The sequence below is a fragment of the Carettochelys insculpta genome, chromosome 29, assembly GCF_033958435.1.
Source record: "Carettochelys insculpta isolate YL-2023 chromosome 29, ASM3395843v1, whole genome shotgun sequence".
In the NCBI taxonomy this organism is placed as follows: Eukaryota; Metazoa; Chordata; order Testudines; family Carettochelyidae; genus Carettochelys; species Carettochelys insculpta.
In genome coordinates, this window is record NC_134165.1 from 2,525,899 (window position 1) to 2,546,636 (window position 20,738).

The 20,738-nt window shown below is 55.9% G+C and overlaps 1 protein-coding gene across 1 annotated transcript in view; it reads left to right on the forward strand.

Annotated features, from left to right (window-relative positions):
- The window catches only part of CACNA1A (calcium voltage-gated channel subunit alpha1 A), a 163,363-nt gene that overhangs the window by 121,656 nt on the left and 20,969 nt on the right, over positions 1-20,738 (forward strand). The window contains exons 33-43 of the mRNA XM_074979743.1: positions 447-512; positions 733-833; positions 1,653-1,803; positions 3,595-3,722; positions 6,877-6,973; positions 15,016-15,121; positions 15,470-15,577; positions 16,152-16,252; positions 16,455-16,555; positions 16,837-16,975; positions 18,461-18,574. Coding sequence (XP_074835844.1) covers positions 447-512; positions 733-833; positions 1,653-1,803; positions 3,595-3,722; positions 6,877-6,973; positions 15,016-15,121; positions 15,470-15,577; positions 16,152-16,252; positions 16,455-16,555; positions 16,837-16,975; positions 18,461-18,574 — 1,212 coding nt within the window. The remainder of the gene's footprint in view (positions 1-446; positions 513-732; positions 834-1,652; positions 1,804-3,594; positions 3,723-6,876; positions 6,974-15,015; positions 15,122-15,469; positions 15,578-16,151; positions 16,253-16,454; positions 16,556-16,836; positions 16,976-18,460; positions 18,575-20,738) is intronic.

The following is a 20,738-nucleotide window of genomic DNA, read 5'->3' on the forward strand; positions in this document are numbered from 1 at the left end:
TATCTATCTATCTATCTATGTATCCCCCCCGCACACACACTCTTTATCTATCTATCTGTCTATCCACACACACACACACACACACACACACACCCGCTCTCTCTCTGCCATCCTGGCGCTATCTTCACCTCCGCCGTGACTCAGCCGGCCCAGAGCTCGTGGAAGAAGCAGTGGCCGCCTCTCTCCGGTTTCCGTATGCTGTGGATTGGCTCAGTGCCGATGTGGGGGCCCCGTTGGTGGAGGTTGTACCGGTGAGGCGGGAGCTCCCAGCATGCTCTGCCTGCGAGCCAGCCAGCCAGCGGCACGTCTGAGGCATAAGAGCAGGATCGTGCTGCACAGAGTGGGGACGCCGCCCCGGCACAGCACAGGGAAGCCGCTAGCCTGGCAGGGGCACCGTTCAAAGCCTCTGGCCCCGGGAGTGACTGCTTCTGCTCTGTTCCCCGCAGGCCCTTCCCTACGTCTGCCTGCTTATCGCCATGCTCTTCTTCATCTACGCCATCATCGGCATGCAGGTGAGCGCCTGGCTCGGCAGCCCGGGGTGCAGGGCGCAGCCTGGGGCACTGTGCCGCATTGCCTGGGTGCAGAGACTGGCTGTGGGGATCCCCCCTGGCGGCCTGGGGTTGGGAGCAACTCCCCCACACGCTGTGGGTAGGGCAGGGCTGGGCTCTGCCAGCCTGGGAGAGAGACGGGGCCCCATCCCGGCTGCTGTCTGAGGGCCCTCTGCCTTGGCAGGTGTTTGGGAACATTGGCATTGAAGAAGAAGAGGAAGAGTCGGCTATCACGGAGCACAACAACTTCCGCACCTTCTTCCAGGCCCTCATGCTTCTGTTTAGGTGAGACTCTTCCCTGGTGGAAGCTAGACCGAGCAGGGAGCCGTGTCCCATTCCAGCTGCAAGGAAACTAACTTCTGGGGTACCTGGCTCTAGTGTATCACAGCGCCGCCTGCTAACTGGCCGCCAAGCCCCACCCCAGAACTGGGTGCACTTCAGCACCCCCGCAGGAGTCCCAGTGTAAGCAGCTGCACACCGCACTCCAGAGGTGTCTGCATCTCAGTGCCAGGCGAGAGGCACCAGCGTAGGCGCTGACTTTCCCCTTAGCCAGAGGGTTGCTCGACCCCCAGGCCCCTTCCCCCACTTCACCCCTGCCCCAAGCCTCATCCTTGCCCCATCCCTAGTCCACCCCTTCCCCAAAGCTCCTCCCCTTCCCCTCCCTCCCTGAGCTTCTGAGTGATCTGAATCAGCTGTTCCCAGTGCTCCAGAAGTGCTGGGAGGAGCGGGGGCAAGGGGAGTAGGTAGGCCAGGCCTTCAGCGGCTGGAAGGCATGGGGTGGAGGGAGACAGAGGAGGGGCTAGGCTGCTGCTGGGTGCTCAGCACCCACTGATTTTTCCCTATGGGTGCAAGAACCCCAGCGCACCCACAGAGTCGTCACTTACGGATACCAGTGGAAACAGCCTCGGCACCCCTCCCCAGAGGTGGCTGCATGTCAGTGCCAGGTGAGGGATAAGAGCCCGCATGCATTCCCTGTTAGCGCTTTGGGCTGGAGAAGCGCCAAGCATCATCCCAGGTGCCAGGGGGGACTGGGACCGAGGTGCTGCACCTGCCCTGCCCCCCCTCTTCCCAACACTCTTCCCATCCTTCTCCGTGCGGCTGCAGGAGCGCTACAGGCGAGGCCTGGCACGAGATCATGCTGTCGTGTCTGAGCGGGAAGCCCTGCGACGAGAACTCGGGCATCAAGGAGCACGAGTGCGGCAACGAATTCGCCTATTTTTATTTCGTCTCCTTCATTTTCCTCTGCTCCTTCCTGGTGAGTCGGCGGGGGGCTGGGCAGGCAGCAGCTGAGCTGGGTGGGTGCTGTCTGAGTGGTGAGCATGCGGGTGTGTGCAGGGCACCTGCGGGGTGTGAGCTGGATGTGTAGATGTGGGTGTACGTGCCACGTGGATGAGCTGTATGGGTCTTCCCAGCCGTGTGCAGGGTGATGTGATTGTGTGTGTGTGCGTACATGCATACTGGCGTCACCGGCTTGGGGAAGTCCCAGGGCCCTGCACCCCCATCTGCAGCCAGACATGACTCTCACTCAGCAGGGAGAACAGAGGGGTTATTAGGGGACAGGGACACAGCGCGGAACAGACTTGCCAGCGCAGGAACTAGAAGCCATCAGTACCATCCATCCCTGGGCAAGGGAAGGGGGCCAGAACCAGGGCCCTGTCTTCCCACCTCCCAAGCCAGCCAAGACTCTCTCACTCTCAGCAGCCAGGTCCAAACCAAACTGGCCAGGACCCTTCTTCAGCCTTTGTCCCCTTTTCCCAGGCAATGGGTGTCGCTTAGGCACACGCCCTCCCAGCTCAGGTGATGTAGGGCCTGGCCATCATGTACAGTCCTTCCAAGTAGCTATCACACCTGAAATTCCCATCACCATCTAGGTATTGGCATAGTGCCCAGGGAAACTGAGGCACACACATGGGTTACTACAGGATAGCGGAAACATGCAACGTAGCAAGGGGAATAAAATCCCCACAATCCCCCTTTAGGATCATAGACTCCTAGAACGAGAAGGGACGGTGAAAGGTCATCAAGTCCAGTCCCTGCCCTCCCTGCAGGACCAAGCACCATCTCCAGATCATCCCTCTTAGATACTCATCCAACCTGATCCGCTTTGTCAGCTGCAGGACGTGCCTCTGACCACGGAAGCTCGTGCTCCAAAAAATCTGTTAGTCTCTAAGGTGCCACGGGACTCTTGTTGTTTTTGCAGATACAGACTAACACGGTGACGCTTCTGGTACTTATCCAACCTGCTCCTAAATCTCCCTAGGGATGGAGATTCCGCAGCCTCCCCGCAACTTATTCCAGGGTTTAACCCCCCTGACAGTTTGGAAGCTTTTCCTAATGTCCAACCTACACCTCCCTTGCCGAAATTTCTTCCTTGTGCACAAGTTGTGTGTGATGACTTGTGCACCTGGGTTTGCATGTTAGCAGGTGCCTGGACACGTGTGTTCACATTGGCCTGCTACAGTCTGTGAGTTGCAGGCGTGAAATGCCGCATTTGTGGTGTATGTATGTGAGAATTGTGTGTCTGTTGTGTGGTCTTTAGTTTGTGTGGATCCCTGTGTGCCGGAGCGTTCCTGTTGCCATGCCTCTGTGTGTTATGTGTGTATGATGGGTGTGGGCACCTTGGCACATGCGTGCTGCCTGAGCAAAGGACAAGCAGGGAGCAGCAGAATGACCGAAAACACGAGCTGGGGGGCCTGGATAGAGGAGGCAGTTTGAGCACTCGGAGCCCAGCCCATGGCAAAGGGTGCAGGATTAGATCAACATTCCCTCTGTTTTCCATCCATGTGTGGCATGAGTGTTGTTATGTGCACAGAGGCCTGTGTGATGTGCCCCACCCAGAGAAACACACGCTGCCGGTCGTGGGCGCTCTGCTAATCAGGTGCGCAGCATTTGGATCTGTCCCGGTGACTGCCGAGCGCTCAGCGTACAGGGAACGCTGGATTCCACTGCTGGGCTGCTGTCTCTCTGCACCGGACTGCTTGTTGAGGGTGCCTGTGTTTGTCTCTCCTCCCACCCGCCCCCAACGCCCCCACCCACCCTACTGCAGATGCTTAACCTCTTTGTGGCCGTCATCATGGACAACTTTGAGTACCTGACCCGAGACTCCTCCATCCTGGGGCCCCACCACCTGGACGAGTACGTGCGCGTGTGGGCAGAGTACGACCCTGCTGCTTGGTAAGGAGGCCACCGTGCTCCCGCCCCACCCCTGCGGCCTGAACTCCCTGCCCTCCCTCACAGGGAGCATTGAGGGGCCCCAGTTTGTCCAAGGTTTCAGGGAAGCTGGGATGAGGCTCCTTGACCAGCAGAGACCCGGCTGTCGAGGGCGGGGGAGAGGAACAGGAGCTGGGTAGGGCTGGGTGCTGGGGCTGCTGGAGTCTGTGCCCAGTTCGAGATGGGGAGTGTGTACAGGACCCAGGGGCCCTCGCTCTACTCCACTGTTCTGTGCATGGGCATTTACCTGGCTCGGTGGGCTATGGATCCGATTCAGGGCCTTCGGGATACCGAGTTAGATGGCTGCTCTGGCCAGTCCAGCACAGAAAGCAGCTCCGATTCCTGGGTTCCTGTAGAGTCTGAAGTTTCTGAGCCCAGCTGGAAGTTTCCAGGGCTGGGTGGGGGTGCAGGGCCCCCTGGTGTCCAAGCACCATGAAAATAAGCCATCAGCCGGGCTCTGCTGAGCTGAGACCCCTTTGCAATGTCTAGTCAAGACCCTAGCTCGCTGGGCAGCAGCTGCCTGGGCGTAGTTCCTGGACGCAGACAGACAGGGCTTCCTAGAAGCAGACCTCGTTAGTCATACAGTAAGTTATCTGTCCAGCTGCCTCCGTCTGTCCCTGGCAGACTACTATGTCCTCTGGCTGCAGTCCTTTGATTGCCAGGAAGGGCGGCCCATGAAGGCCTCTCTCATCGCTGAACACCAACCTTCTGGGGCAGGTGCTGCTACCGCAGGCGGGCAGGGCTCCCGCAGCTCCGCCAGTGCAGAAACTAGAGCAAGCCCCTCCTGTCCGGGGCAGATCCGAGGCAGGTGGGACGTGTTCCCAGAAAGCACTGGCCAGCAGGTGTGCCAGCTAGAGCTGATCTCATGCCACCCCCGCTCTCCCAGGCTGGCTCCGTGCCCCCCTCGGGGCCCTGCCTAGGCTGGCTCGTGGATCTCGTTGCTGCTTAACGTTTCCTTTTTCACTCCTAGGTTTTGCCAGATGGATTCCCTCCAACCCTCTCCCCCTCCCCTGAAGCAAATCCAAGGGCCCTGGGGGTGTCTCATGGCCCCCCTGGGCTGTCCCATTAGTGCTGCACGTTGGAAAGTGGTTAGCAGTTGGCAGGAGAGGGCTGGATGCAAAAGCCAGGCCTGTTCACCTCCCACGCCCCCACGCTGCCTGTGGCTCCCCATATGCTACGCAGAGACACCTCGCAGTGAGAGCTAGATGAGACAGTCAGCCCGGCCAGGGAGAGGCTGCCAGCTGGGCTCAGGGCATTAGGGGACACAACTCTGCCCTGGCTCGGTGCTGTTGTAACTCCCGGAGCCAGGACCTGGGCTGGGGCTGCTGCACTGAGGCCAGGCTGTCCCTGCAGAGGATTCCCAGCATGCTGTGTTCAGTTCTGTGCCATGGGGCTGCTGCCCCACACCATCCGTGGGCCCTGTTCTGCTTCCAGGAAATGCCCATTGTTATCGGGGTTAACGTGGCCAACCCGACCTGGCAGGCCCTGCCAAGCCCAGCAGGAGGCACTGCCAACCAGCCACCAAGTCTAATCCTCTGCCACTGGCGGGTAACAGAACCCTGCTCCGTGGTGCCCCTCCCCCAGCAAAAGGAAAGCAAAACGTAGGATCCTGGTCCTAAACCCACGGTGGTCGGTGTTAGCCTTTGCACTGACTTCACTGGGCTTTGTATCAGGCCCTGAAAATTCAGATGGGAGCCAGGCCCTCTAGTTCTGTTCCCAGCTCTGGGAGAAGCGTGGGGCCCTAGTGGGTTAGAGCAGAGGAGTCTGGGAGCCAGGACTCCTGGGTTCTGTCCCCAGTTCTGCTGATTGCTCCCAGGGTGGCCCTCTCCCCAACCCTGCAGTTCTGTGCCTCAGTTTCCCCAATACCAGCCCCACCTCCCAGGACCTCTTAGCCAGCTATGGTCTGCCGGCTGCTCAGTAGTAGGAATTTTTAAGGCTAGGCCCCTCCTCTGCCAAGGCCAAGTGCTCAGCTCCCACCGGAGCTGGCAGAAACGCATGTCCCAAACTGGCATTTCCTCCCGCACCTCCCAGGCGGTACTGCCAGAGCTGCCTGCGTGCCCCTTCCTGACCACCTGGCTGTGATCTGTGTGTACATGACAGTTTGTGTGTTTCTCTCACCCTGTAGCGTCTGCACTAACCCCTGTATTCTTCTTGCAGCGGCCGAATTCATTATAAGGATATGTACAGTTTATTACGTGTTATATCTCCCCCACTGGGCTTAGGCAAGAAATGCCCTCATAGGGTTGCTTGCAAGGTTTGACTTACACTAAAACCTGCTAGCATCAACGGAATGAATGTTGCTTATGGTTTCTTTAATATATATATTTCATATATATATATATACACACACATCTCAGTACCCTGCACTTTTCAAGGAGTGGCCCAGTGGTGTACTTAGCACACAGAATGCATACGAGGATGCCGTCCACCCAGTACCGCATGGAGCATATTGGTGATTCGAAACCCCTCTGCTTGCTGTTAGCTGAAGCTAGGCATTGAGGAGCTGTACCAGTGTAACTCTCTCTCTCTCGCCGCACACACCCGCTCCTCCGCCACCCTCCGCACATTGAGTTTTTTCCATTCGAGGAGGACGGGAACTGCATTGACACCTCTGCCATTTATCCCTTCCCCTCCCACCCCATCCACCACCTTCTCTCCCTCCCCGACTGCTCCAAGAGGCGCACTTGAAGCTCAGTCGCTCCCTCTCTTCCATGTTCTTTGCTACGAAGGCGGTGCCGGTCCGCAGCCCTCTCGACGGGGCTCGAAGGACTCCAGCAAATCACTTGAGCAAGTGCCTGCGCTCACTTCCCTTAAGCAAGGGCAGAAAGCCACTGTGCCCGCTGGAGGCAATGGCCAAACTGCCATTGATTTCATTGGGCAGTGGATCAACCCTTCCCTCCCCCCCGTCCCAAAGCGGGTTAGTTACACAGAGGAGTGAAAGATATGTGAGTTCTCACCCTTTCTGCTCAGTGGCAGCAAAGTAATCTTGGCATTTTTTAATTCCATTTTTGCCTGTCCTTTCTTTGGAAATTGATTTTAAATATTTTTTTTTCTTCTTTGCATCTCTCTCTTGTCTATTTTTTCGTGCCTTTTTTTTTTTTTTCCTTTCCGCTACCAGGGGCCGGATGACTTTCACGGATATGTATGAGATGCTGAGGCATATGTCTCCACCCCTTGGGTTAGGGAAGAAATGCCCGCCCCGTGTTGCTTATAAGGTAGACTAAATTCAAAAGACAAAAATGTTCAAATCCAAATCACTTAATTTTTTTTATTTTTTAGTCAAAACCTTTTTTAAAAAAAATCAGCCTCCACAGTATCTTTTTATACATTTCTTTGTGTTTTTTCCTTGATCAAATCTCTTAAACAGTACGGTGTGTCCGTTTGAGTCCGTTAGCATTTCATGTTTCAGAGACTCCATTATGGCAAGTCGGCTGGGGTGGGTAAGAACTGAACTCCGAGGTGCATGTTAATTCTCTACAAGCCCCTTTTTAAGGATTCCTCCTTCCCCTCCTTCCGGTATTCAGTGGAAGTGACATTGCTTTAAAAACATTGAATTCCCCACTCCTCCCCATCGAACCCTTCTCTGTACAAACATACTGGCCAGTCTTTTCAAAAGATCTCAGCACCACTTTAGCATCTGTCCACACACAGACATTTACTGGCATAACCACACTGGTGTGAAGATACTGGTTTAAGCCACCCCACCCACCCACCCCAGGGAACCTCAAATTCCAACACAAGAGGGCCCCTCTGTGGGGGATTTTGCACAAGCAACAGAAACCAGACAAACACACTCTGATTATGGAATAAGAGCATCCATGTTGGGAGTTGCACTGTTGTCGTGCTCGCCGTGCAGTCATCCCAGTGCAGTGACAGTGGGAAATTGCCCCAGCTGACGAGTGCTCAGCCAGATGTTTAAGCAACTCTGAAGCTTCCCCGCGAGTGAGCTGCAGATGTGTGGCCTTGTTGGACAGTCTGGGCCCAGCTGTGAGTGCTGAGCACTCGGAAATCTGGCCAGCGCTTAGGTTTCATCCAGTGTTTCCACCATTGCAGCTGGGATTAGATCCTGGAAGTGAAATTGGCTTTTGGAGGCGTTTGTGGCTAGTGGTTCAGGTAACAGGCTGGGCTGTAGCAGAACTTGGTTCAGTTCATTGTAGTATCTTAAATTCAGCAGACAAACATAGGCCAGTCGTGTCTCTTGGTCTCAGATCCTCATCTTTCAAGGCATAGGAAGCTGAACAACCTCCATGGTAGGAAGGAAATTAGAGTCTTTGTTTCTTTCATGCTTTGATCACATTGGGTGATCTGATTGCAAAAGATCAGATTTGCATGGGGGTTTTTTTTGCTTGACAATGTTTCTCTAAACCACTGTGCGTGTCTTTCTGACTATGTTGCCTTGTGGGAGATGCAGCACTCTCACAGGACAGCAGTGGAAGCAGAGGGCTTAGCTGCTAAGTTAACTCAAGTTTTAATTCACACGTTGGCCAGCCGACAGGCACAAACCCTTCGCTCAAGTGCAGTGGCTCAGCTTGTTGCTGTCCAGAGAACCCTGGCATGCGCCACAGATGTCTCAGCGACACCTGCAGATGTGTGGTTGCAGCAGCTCCAGTGTTAGGGTCACTCTCAGTCCATCTGGGTTGACGCACAAGGAGTCGCGTGAGTGTGGGTAACTTGAGCCAACTGCAGTGAACACCTGCCCAGTGCCTGGAGGTGTGACTTGGCTCATGTAGCTAAAGAGACAGTGCTGGAACTTGGAGCTGGACAGGTGAGGATCTAGGCACAAATTTTTAAGAGGGTAATGAGCCACTGGCACGACTTAGCAAGGTTTGGGGTGGATTCCCCAGCACTGGTGGTGTTTAGCTCAAGACGGGTTGTTTTTCCAGCATCGGCCTGGATTAATCGTCTGGTCAGACTGTGTGATTAACAGGAGCCCATCTGGCTGTGGGATCTAGGAGCGAAGTTTTATGAAAAACCAGTGAAAGAGGCCGGGTCTCAGTTTAAACCAGGCTGGGTTTTGTGTAGCGAGGGAAATTCTTGTGGAATGTGAGCCGAGTGAATTTGGCAACGTGGCCCAGCAGGGAGAGCACTGGACCGGAACTCAGGAGAGCTGGGTTCCAGCTTTGGGGCTGGCCAGGTGTGCGATCGTGGGCAAGTCTCTGTGCCCTGGTGATAAAGAGATTAGCCTCCCTGGATATGTGCTTTGAGATCTGAGGGACAGGAGCTAGGCAGTGTTACCAGAGCTGTTCTGGATTAGCCGCAGCAGAGCAGACGTAGCGGCAAAGCTGTCCCTGTTGATGGAGACAAGCGCTAAGGTGCTGATTGTGCAGCTGAAGCCACAGGGGCAGACACAGAAGTGGGATTCCAGGGCAGGGCAGGACAGGGCTCAGCCCATGTGATTTGCTCAGAGGGAGCGAGACACATTCCTGGGATTAACCAGGTGACACTGCAGCAGCTCCCCCTGAAGATGCATCTGCTCAGACCAGGGCTGGCTGTGGAGCCAGTGATCTCCCGGCTCCCAGTCTCAGCTCCTTGGAAAGCCCCAGCTCTGGGCCTGGGGAGTTGCTCCCCCTCCATAATCTGCCCTGGGGAGACTTGTTTGTGCTGCAGTAAAAAACACCGTCCACCAGAGACACAATTAACAGCTACTAACCTTTCTCTGCCCTCACCTCTCCCGCCCGGCCATGGCCCCCTTCTCTGTCAATGCAGTTCTGACCTGTCTAGCAGCTTCTGTCTGTCCCATCCCTGGTCTCACCCACCTCCAGTCTCGCTCCCTGCCCTCCCTTTCCCCTGCTCAGAAGCCAGAACTGCCAACAGGCCAGTTTTGGAGTGGATCCACCAACCACCGCTTCCTTCCCTCTTCTGCTGTCACAGGCCTCTCCTTGCTCAAAGACTCATAGCTCCCTGTGTCTGGCCCCCCGTGTCTGTCTGTCTGTCCGTCCTTGCTCACTAAGCTTCAGCATATGCGGCCTACAGAGTTTTTTTGCTGCTGCTAGAGACAAGGCGGGGCTGGGCTGCAGAGCATTCTCCAAAGCAGTGTTTGCACCTATCTCAGGCTTCCAGCCAGAATAGAACCGGAGTCCTACAGTACCTGAAGCACAGGCCTCTCCTGTCTGAGCTAAAGGAAGAACTCCGCCTGCCACTGGGAGCAGGTGCAGCTGACTGGCCCTGCATCAAAGGCTGATGGTTGCATCAACGCCTGCTTCGTGCCTCCCGTGTGGGCCGGATCTGTGCCAGTGAGGATTTGATGGGGCTGTGCTCAACGTACAGCAGCCATCAAAAATGCAGACAGAGTGTGGGGAATCGTGAAGAAAGGGATAGGGAAGAAGCCAGCAAATATCTTACAGCCATGGTATAAATCCCTGGGAGGGCCACAGCCGGAGTACGGCTGGCTCATCTCAGAAAAAATATACTGGAACTCGAAAAGTTCAGAAAAGGGCAACAAAAATGTGCACTTGTGGGGGTATAGGTCAGAGGTGGGGGTTTGGAACGGCTGCCATATGAGGAGAGATTAAAAAGACTGGCAATTTTCATCTTAGAAACCAGGAGACTAGATAGGACAGAGGTCTATAAAATCACGACTGGTGTTAAGAAAGTAATGACGGAAAAGTTATTTACTTGTTTCCGTGACACATGAACAAGGGGTCCCAAGGTGAAATTAATGGGTAGCTGGTTTCAAACCGAGAAAGGAAGTATTCACACAGCGCACAGTCAACCTGTGGAACTCCTTGCCAGGGGATGTTGTGAAGACCAGGACTTTAGCAAGGTTCAAAAAAGAACTAGGTAAATACATGGAGGACAGGGCCATTGATGGCTATTTGCCAGGATGGGCAGAGCCGATGTCCGTAGCCTCTGTTTGTCAGAAGCTGGGAACGGGTGGTGGGATGGATCACTGGTTCATTCCTTCTGGGGCATCTGGCACTGGCCACTGTCAGAAGACGGGATGCTGGGCTGGATGGACCTTCGGTCTGACCCACCGTGGCTGTTCTTATCCTGGCAAACCCTCCCACTGGAGATGCAGCACCTGCCAAGGGGTAGCAGATGCAGGTCCCCAAATGAAATCAGCAATCTGTCCAAAAGACTTTTTGCTGGTATAACCATGCCTGGGTGAGGGTGTTTGCTGGTATAGAAATGCTGCAAAAAAGGTCACAGCTCTAGGTGGCATTACCGGATCCGTGACATTTTCTAGGGTAGGCCTGAGCCTGGCTCCTCATGTCTGACTGCAGCAGGGCGTGGTTTTGTTAGGAGATGCCAGTACGCTTCCTAACAGGGACACTGCTACATTGATATGGAGGTGCCCACTTCCGTCTGGCAGGGGAATAGGCCATATTGCTACAAGGCACCGTGGTAAGGGTGTAATGCTACAATTCACACCCCTAAAGGGTGTGGTGTTACTAAGACAAGTACGGTGTAAACTGGGCTGAAAGGGAGCCGGGCCTGTCGTGCAGAATCCCCAGAGATGGGCACTTTGGAGGGACTGAAGAGAGCCCGGCAGGTTGGGGGATGTGTGGGAGGAAGGAGCTGCAGGTCAGTTCGGGGGGGCAAACAGAGTCACTTGAGGAGGTGGTACACTGCGGAGAAAGCCCGGCTCTGGCAGGTTCCCACCTTGTCACATCCCTGATGGACAGAGCCATGGCTCCTACTCACTCAGGCTGTCGTTGCTATTTCAGGGTATGTTTGTATTCCAAAATAGCAACCCCGGGGCTAAGCTCAGCCCTCGAAACAGCCGTGTGAGGGGCTAGCGGAAACTTCAAAATAGCTGCTTATTTCAAACGGTGTTGCCCTCTGGGGGGCACCAAGTCAAAATAAGTTCACTTGTTTCAAGTTTATTTTTCAAGTTAACTCCAAAATAGTTGCACAATTGGTGTAAGTTATTTTGAGTTACTGCTACAGTGTAGCCACAGCTTGAGCCTTTAGATGTATGCTCAGACCACATTTTCCCCTGGCACCACAAGGGCTGAGAATTTCCTTTTTGTCTTTCCCCTGACTCCAGGAGCTGGCGCTTTTAAGAGAGAGCACTGGCAACGCAACACAACTCGAGGTTATGGGGGTGTAGCTTCAGGGGTTTGGTTCCAGGTCAAGTAGTCTGTGGTTCAGATCCAAGTGCCCCCTTAAAATTGGCTTCAGCTGGAGAGGTGGTGGTGGAATCTCCATCCCTAGAGGCTTTAAAGTCCTGGCTGGGGTGACTTAGTTAGGGGGTGGTCCTGGTTCGGGCAGGGGGGCTGCCCTCTTCCAGCTCTAGGGTTTAACCCTTAGACTTCAAACTGGAAATTGACTGAGGGCTGCTCTGCACTGGTTGTTTGCCCTGGTACAGCCACATAGGGAAGGGGAGGGGTTTTAACGACTGCAGCTGTAACCCGAGCGCTCCTCATGTGGTCACAGCTGTGCTAAGATAAAAGCACCTCACACCAGTAGAGCTCATGGCCTTTCCTGTATGCAAATAGCTTCAGTGGTGTGATCAGCTTTATACAGTATGTCCATAGGAAGGGATTGTCCTCCATTAACTGGACTTACCAGAAAAGCAGAAGGTGCTTGTGGGGCTGGGGAGGCCTAGTCTCTCCTCCTGCATCGGGGAGGGCAGGGTGGTCTAGTGGTTAGGGCAGGGACTCGGGACTCCTGGATTCTGTTCTGAGCTCAGGGGGGGACTGTGACTAGAGGAAGGGATTAGGTTAGGGTTAGGGATTCAGACTCCCAGGTTCTATTTCCAGCTTTGCTCTGTGGGTAAGTCTCAGCCCCTCTCTTTGCCTCCGTTTCCCCATTTTACAGAGCTGTTCAGGCACCAATGCAATAGGTTTGCACCATGTTGCTGTTACTCATCAGTAGCCTGTCCTCCGCCGGCCCATCTGTCCTTGCTTCTCTCTCTGTCCAAAACCTGCTTGGCTCTCCAGTCTGTCCACCTGGATATCTCATATCTACCCAGTCTTTTCTGAGCCACCCTTCATTCCCCACCTCCTCCCTTGGCTCATGCCTCCATGACAGCTGCTGTCCAGAAAACCTCTGTGTTGGTGCTGTGTGGAACAGTGCTCCCTGCAGAAGGGTCATGGCTGGCTGCGTGCTTGCTACCCTGCTCCGAGGCCCTCCCCAGCACACAGAGCTGAGAATCTAGGCAGCTCAGTCACAAGCCCAGTCTGTCCCTTCTGTCAAGAGACCCGTATTATGGGCCAGTCCTGCCCAGGGCTGGGTGCGTGCTCCAAGTGGGCGCACATGGCTCTTCCAGGCTCATTCAGCAAGGTCTCTGTATCACGGGGCTGGCTGTCCATGTTCCCTCCCTGCAGTGTGCATGCACCAGGGAACTCTGGAGCAATCCAGGCACCTGTCCCATAATGACAAGTCTCAGAGGAGTAGCCGAGTTAGTCTGTTTCAATGAAAGCAGTGAGGAGCCCTGTGACACCTTAAAGACCAGCACATTTATTTGAGCAGGTTTAGGGGGGCTGGAGCCCACTTCGTCAGCTACACCTATCAGCCCATGACAGCTCCTCCTTGCTTTGTCCTGGAATGCTTGGCCCTGAAGGAGAGTGCGTGTTTAATAATGCATTTTGGGAGGTCTTGCACAGAGACCTGGAAGGCCAGGTGTGTCCAGCTACACTGACCTGTCCTGAACATGGCCACCCCCAATAGTCATGTGGGGTCCTGTTTTCAACTGCACCAGGGGAACCAGCTGTGACATAGCAGCTCAAGGGGGATATGAGCCTAGGTCAGGGATGTGGCACACATCCCAGGGCTCAAACCACACAACAGTGATCAGAGCCATGTAACGCTCTCCCAGGGGCCTCAGGGTGCCTGATCCCAGAGCGGCTGGAAATGGAGCAGGAGTGGAAGTGTTCTGAGCCAGGAGGGGAAGATGGATGCTGCTTCATGAGCCCTGGGGTAGAGAGTGGAGCCACATTTAACAACCTCCCTGAAAAAGCAGCTCCGTGCCTGGTGCCGGTCTCGGCAGATCCTTGTTTTCTGGACATCACGCTCCAGTGGACCTTCACGCTCATTCTCTGTTCATGCTGCTTGTCCGTCCTACTCCCCCCACCCCTTGCTGTCTTTTTCCCTTCTTGTTTTGCTGTTCTTCCCCCACCTGTCAGTTACATCCCCCTAGAGACCAGAAGAGACCCCCTAACCCCCATCACCATATGGTCCACAGCCTTATCTTAGCTGATGCACTAACTGGTTGGCCACTGTCCAGTCCATCCCTGGGCATCCTATTGCCCAACAGCCTGAGCGCTGAGGAATGCCGAGTTTCTGTCGATCTCTTTCATTTCTTCCCTACGCACCTGGAGGACGCACCCATTCTTTGCACCGAGAGCACAAAATCTGCGGGCCTCTCGCTCTAGAGCAGTCTCTACCAGAGCTATGAATGAGTCTCGATGTGTTCTCTGGGAATGCTGCATGCTGCATGCCCGCTGCATGAGCCCTGGTGGTGCGCTGCCTTGCCTTGGCCCTGGACGGAACGCGCTTTGCTGGGTGGTACTGGCTGCATCCTGTGCCATGTGCATTCGCCATCGCTCCCCCTTTTCCTTTGCCGCTGCCGAGTGTGCTGCTGTCTTGCACAGTGGAGTTTGGTTTTCTTTCTTGTTTGTTGAGTTCTTTATCTCAGTTTTAATTTCCAATTTTTTTCCCAACCATGTCAGCGAGCCCTGTGGAAAGAGCTCTGGGGAAGGCGGGGAGGGCTGCCACCCGAAGGGGAGAGGTGGGCTCTGGAAGTTAAAGCAGGACTTCTGGGTTCTCGGACCAGCTGGGGCAGTGGAGGGGGTGGGGCCTAGTGGTTAGATGTGTGAGCTAGCATCAGGGCTCCCTTCCTGGCTTTGCTCAGGAGTGTGGGCTAGTGGCCAGTGTTGGGGACGGGGCTCTAATCCTGGCCCCGGGAAGAGAGGGAGTCGTGGATAGAGCAGGAGGCTGAGCTGGGACTGCTGGACCCTATTCCCAGTTCTGGCTCGCTGGGAGAGGGTCCCATCAGTTTTCTGAAAGGGGCAGTTCAGGCCCATCCAGGGGCTGAGAGTTAATTCCCAAATACCAGCAACGCGCTTTGAGAGCCACAGCTGGACAGAGACAGCTAGAGGCCAAGGATGGACATGCCCCATTCCTTGGCGCCATGGAGGCCCAGCAGCACCCCGGGGGTATGGGTGTGGTTAGCAAGAGCTGGGGATCCCCTGAGTACTGTACCTGGCGATGCCTCAGAGTTCTCCCCAGGGCTCCCCTGTTTTGACACTCATGCTGGCCTCTGGGGTGGGGGGGCCACCAGGGTGACACGCTTCTGCTTGCCTCTCTGCAGAGGCTGCTCCGCATGGACCTGCCCGTGGCTGACGACAACACCGTCCACTTCAACTCCACCCTCATGGCGCTGATCAGGACCGCACTGGACATCAAGATCGCCAAAGGCAAGTGCGAGGCTCCGGCACTCAGCGCAGCAGAGCCGGGGAGCCGACTCCTCTGTGCAGGGTTCCAGCTCACCGGCAGGGCGTTGCTCTGTGTCCCACTGCAGCTCCAGCCTTGCTCTCCCCCAGCAGGGGGTGCTGCAGGAGCGCTGGCTGGGGAGCTCCCCATTACTCCCATTCTGGCATCTCCCAGCAGGGGGCACTGTATTGATTTGGGGAGGTGCAGCGGCTGGGAGCAGGTGCTGGCTGCTCCTGCCCCAGGGAGCTGGGCAGTGGGACTTTCACTGGGGATCTGATATGTGGGGGTGCGATACCCAGCCACTGACGGGGCGCCCGGGCTGTGCCTTGCAGGAGGAGCGGACAAGCAGCAGATGGACGCAGAGCTGCGGAAGGAGATGATGGCCATCTGGCCCAACCTCTCCCACAAGAACCTGGACCTCCTTGTCACCCCTCACAAATGTGAGCGCCCCGGCTCACTCCCGCACTGCCCCGCTCGGCAGCCTGCACGTGCCAGGGAGCCTGCCCGCAACGGGCACAGCCGCTGCCCCAGGTCACTGCAGCCCCGCACGGGCAGCTGTGTAGGGCTAAGCACCACGTGGCTGCAGTAGGGGCTGGCGCTCGCACATGCCCATTCTGGGCCTGGGTAGAGCAGTGGGGGTGGGAGTCAGGACTCCTGGGCTCTACCTTGGAGTGCGGGAGGGAAGCTGTGTCTAGTGGTTAGTGCATCAGGCCCTCTGGGCACCCCTGATTTTGTGGGTGAGGTGAGCGTCGATGTGTCCCTCCATCCTCAGGGAGCTGTCAGGCCCTTCACTCTCTGGCCCCTCTGCTCCATGCTCTGCCCAGGGCCCAGACCTGCGTGCACCCAGAGTCCGAGACCCCATCTTCCCCTCCATTAAAGGGGCGCTCGGCCCGGGCTGGAGCTGGGCCGCGTCACCCTGAACCAGCTCATCAGAGGTGGCTTTGGGGTGATGCAGCCAGGGCGGGCGGGGGAGGGCTCCTGCTGCTGCTGATGCTCAGCCTCTGCCTCCGCCAGCCACGGACCTGACCGTAGGGAAGATCTATGCAGCTATGATGATCATGGAGTACTACCGGCAAAGCAAGGCCAAGAAGCTCCAGGCCATGCGGGAAGAACAGGTACGTCCCTGGGGTTCGGTTCCCGGCTCTGCCACTGACTCACCTGGACAAGCCCCGTTGCCATTCCGTGCCTCAGTTTCCCCCCGTAGGGCTGCTCAGGCAGACGCCTCTCCTGGGAGCGGCTCGGGTGGAGCTGCCTGAGTCCCACACCCATCTTCCTTCCCATAAGCTGGTCTGTTACCCCCTCCCCTGTTCCCTGCAGAATCGAACGCCGCTCATGTTCCAACGTATGGAGCCGCCGTCCCCCACCCAAGAGGGGCAGAACGCTCTCCCGTCCTCCCAGCTGGACCAAGGGGGTGGCCTGTAAGTGCTAAGCATTCTCTGGCTGCTTGTTCTGTCCTGCTGCTGGAGAGCCCAGCCCTGGCCTCCGCAAGCCCTCCCCCTGCTCCTGCCCCACTGCTGCAGCACGTGCCGCTGGGTGAGGCAGGGGCTGGAGGCCACCGTGCCCTGAGGTGCTTCCCTGGGAGGTGGCCCAGGCCTGGAGCAGCTTTCAGGGTGGGAATGGCCTGCACTGCTGTGAGCCTCTCCGGGGCGGCCCTCCCAGCACCACGGCTCCAGCCTGACACCCTTGTCTGCCCTGGCAGGAGTGTGCCGGAGGGGGGCATGAGGGAGAGCCAATCCTGGGTCACCCAGCGGGCCCAGGAGATGTTCCAAAAGACGGGCACCTGGAGTCCGGAGCGAGGGCGACCCGAAGACGTGCCCAACAGCCGCCCCAATTCCCAGGTGGTGGAGTGACCCATCGACATGTGTGTCTGTGTCTGTGTCTGTGTCTGTGTCTGTGTCTGCCTGTCCTCAGACACTTTATCTATCGAGCCAGCTACCTGTCTACCTATCCAACTACCCCCCCACACACACCCCAGTCTAGCTACCTACATAGCCTCCCCTCCCACCCCATCGACCTCCCTAGCTATCCATCAAAGGGCAACAAAAATGAAGAGGGGTTTGGAGAGGGCCCTGTGAAGACAGATGAAACCAACTGGGACTCTTCAGTTGAGAAGGAAGGGGACTGGGATGTGCTTGAACGCTATAGAATTATGACAGGTCTGAAAAAGTGACGAAGGAAAAGCTGTCTGCTTGTTCCCCTTAGAGAAGAACAAGGGGCACCCAAGGAAATCAATGGGGAGCAGGTTTTAAACTAACAAAAGGAAGATTTTCTTCACACAGCTCGTGGCAGGGCCTGTGGAACTCCCGGCCAGAGAATGTTGTGCAGACCAGGCCTTTACCAGGGCTGCACAAAGAACGAGAGAAATGCGTGGAGGACAGGTCCATCGGGGGCTCTTAGCCGGGCTGGGTAGGAATGGGGTCCCTGGCCTCTGTTTGATTCCCCATTCTCTTGACTCCCTCTGGGTATCTGGCCTTGGCCACTGTTGGCAGACAGGTGGTGGGCTGGATGGACCTTTGATCTGACCCAGTATGGCCATTCTTGTTTTTATGTTCATCCCCAAACACCCTCTCCCGTATCTATCTATCTATCTATCCCCACACACACCATCTATCTATCTATCCCCACACACACCGTCTATCTATCTACCTCCCTATCCCTATGCACACCTGTCTGTCTGTCCCCAGACACACCCATCTCTGTCTCTTTCTGTATGCATCTGCCCCCCACTCCCACTGTTCTGTCTGCGGGGGCGGGGGCGGGTCTGACCTCTCAGTCTGGGTTCTGTGGAGACAATTAGTCTGAGAGTGGGGCCAGCTGGGAGCTGCCCTGGTGGCCCAGCTGACCGCTTAGCTGTTCTCCAGGGGCTAATGAGAGTGACAGATGCCCCACTCCAGACAGCTCTGGAGCTCAGTGCCAGGCAATTGTCCTGGGCTCCTGGCTCAGGGTGTGGCAGGTGATTTCAGACTGGTGGTGAGTCTAGAACACTGTGGGGAGAACTGCGCCAGGGATCCTGATTTTCAGCAGCAGTGCTCTGCGTGGCCTGGCTGGAGCCATGGACTAGGAGCCAGGACTCCTGGGATCTGTCCCCAGTTCCAACAGAGGTGTGAGGTCTAGAAGTCAGGGCCTGGGGAGTGGGGTTACGTTCCCTAGTTTGAGAGGCATGGGAGTCAGGATGACTGGGCTCTAGTCCCAGGGTGCTCGTAATTTGCTGTGAAGGCCTTGTGACATGGCTCTGCCTGGCACTGTGCCTCAGTTTCTCCACTTGTAAAATGGGTCTAACGTTCCTTTACCGGCTGACCCTCTTTTTGCCTTGCCCTCTGCAGTCTGTGGAGATGAGAGAGATGGGAAAGGATGGCTACTCCGACAGCGACCACTACCTCCCGATGGAAGGGCATGGCCGAGCCGCCTCCATGCCCCGCCTGCCCGCTGAAAACCAGGTGAGGGGCTTTTGATTGGAGCCTGGGTCATCCACAGAAAATGGGGAATTTCTCATTTGTGTGCATTGCCAACGGGGAGTCGCTCCCGGACTGATACAAAGTGAACAATCCCTTGAGGGGACTGAGGGCTGAGCTCAGGTTGCAAGAGACACCGATTGCAGTCTGGGGAGCTGCAGACCGTAGCAGACCATTAGATCATCTAAGCTGATGTCCTGCCCCAACAAGGAGAGACCTCACCCTGTCACCCCTGCATTGTTCCCCAAGAACTCGCGTTCATCTCCTGTGTGGCAGCCCATAATCTCAGCTTTGTCTCCACTGAGAGGAGAAATTGGTGCTCGAGTCAGGGCTGCTCGTTGGTGTGAGCTAGTTTCAGTTACAAAACATATTTACACCCAGTCCTGTTCCCCGACCGACCTTGTTCAGAAATGGGCCACTTTCCTGGGCTCTGGCTCCCTCCTTCACTGCTTCTGGCTCTTGGCCTCTCTGGCTTGTCTGTTTAACCCTGGTCTTACCCATGTTTTGGCCCAAACCCTCTTTGCACCCAGCCAGAAGAGCTTCTGCTGTGGGTTTGGAAGAGCTCAGTCCAGGCTTGCTGACTCGGCTGGGGGTGTGGGCTGGAACAGAGGCTCTGCTTGAACTGAACCTGTAGGACGTAGTACTGCTCATGCTCTGGTGCCTTCCCCCAAGTCCTCCCGAAGGACAGAGGAGTTTTCCTGCACTTGGCTGGAAAAGAATCCCCCTGCCTGTCAGCAGACAGGATTCCCCCTGCCCAGCACACTCCAAAACACATGTGGCAAAGCAGACCCAGGCGGGGTGCAGTAACTCAGGGATGCTCTCACATGGGTTAATTGGGTCCTGAGGAAAGACCAGTCCGCACAGGCAGCAAACCCAGGATCCTAGCCCTTGTGTTTTGCAACAAGAGAATTCGAACCACCCAGCTCAGCTCTGGCCTGCCTTTGCCTTGGGCAGTTCCTCAACTGCTGGCATTTCTCTCTGCTCCACTGAGGGGCTTCCTTGCTCCTTCCCTTGAGGCCAAAGGAAGGCTCTCAGCAGCCCACTTTGCAGTGGTGTGTGACTATCTTGGGTGCAGAAACTTGGCTGTTGGCCACCCAGGGCACCTGTCAGCACAGTGATGTCTTCCCTCCTTGAGCTGCATCTCACACTCCCCTGGGGAGTGGGACTGTCTGGCTTTATCTTCCAGCCAGCGGCTGTTCCTTTTGGTGCTTTTCAGCATTGTTTCTGCAGTGTGGACACTCCAGCCCTGGACTCTGGATTCCAGGGTCTATCTCACCCAGGCCTTAGACAGAGGAAACATCCCCTCCCAGCTCCTGCTCAGTGAACATGAACATGTCCATTTGCTTTCCTTGTCTCCAGCAGCTCTCCACCGCCTGCCAAAGCAATGGCAATTCACTGGCTAAGCTGGGGCACTAACTGCTTAGGACACCTCATGGAAAAATTCAATTTCAGCTGTTTTGCTAAGTTCCTCCTATGATTCCAGTGGGATGCAGAATTCTTTCTTCATCTCTTTCCCTAAAGGGTTGTGTAGCTGGGCCCTGCACTAAGCAGCTGCTGTGCTCCACCCCAGAGGTGGCTGCATTTCACCACCAGGTGAAACTGACCCTTCATTTGGTCAAAGCTAGATTCTGTGCTGCATTTCCTGAGAGCTCTTGCATGGAAGGTGCAAGCCCATTTCAGGCCCTGTGACCACAGCAACAGCCTCTCCAGAACCACATTATGATGGTTTCCAGAACGGAGAGCTCATGCTGTCTGTTACAATGACGGCTCGTCTGTTGCTGGGACATCTCCTCAGTAACCCTGACACAGCAGAGTCCCCTGCAGAATATCGATGAGTCATGAGAGCCATTGTCTCACTTTGTATCAGTAACCAAAGCTTGCTAATGATAATCTGGTTCAAGCACACATGCCCCCGAGGCCACACAAGGAGCAGCATAGGCTGGCCCCAAAGAGCTGTGGGCAGCAGCCTGCACCAGAGGGGAGGCTATTGTTACCTGTGGGGCGGCTGAGGGCAATTAAAAGGGCAGTGGAGCCACTTTTCCCAGGGAAGAGGAAAGGGTTAAGGGCTCCAAAAATAAGAGTCTGGTAAAACTGCAAAATTGTTCCTGAGGAGCAGCAGTCAAACAGGAGGAGCATTGTGTCAACAGGA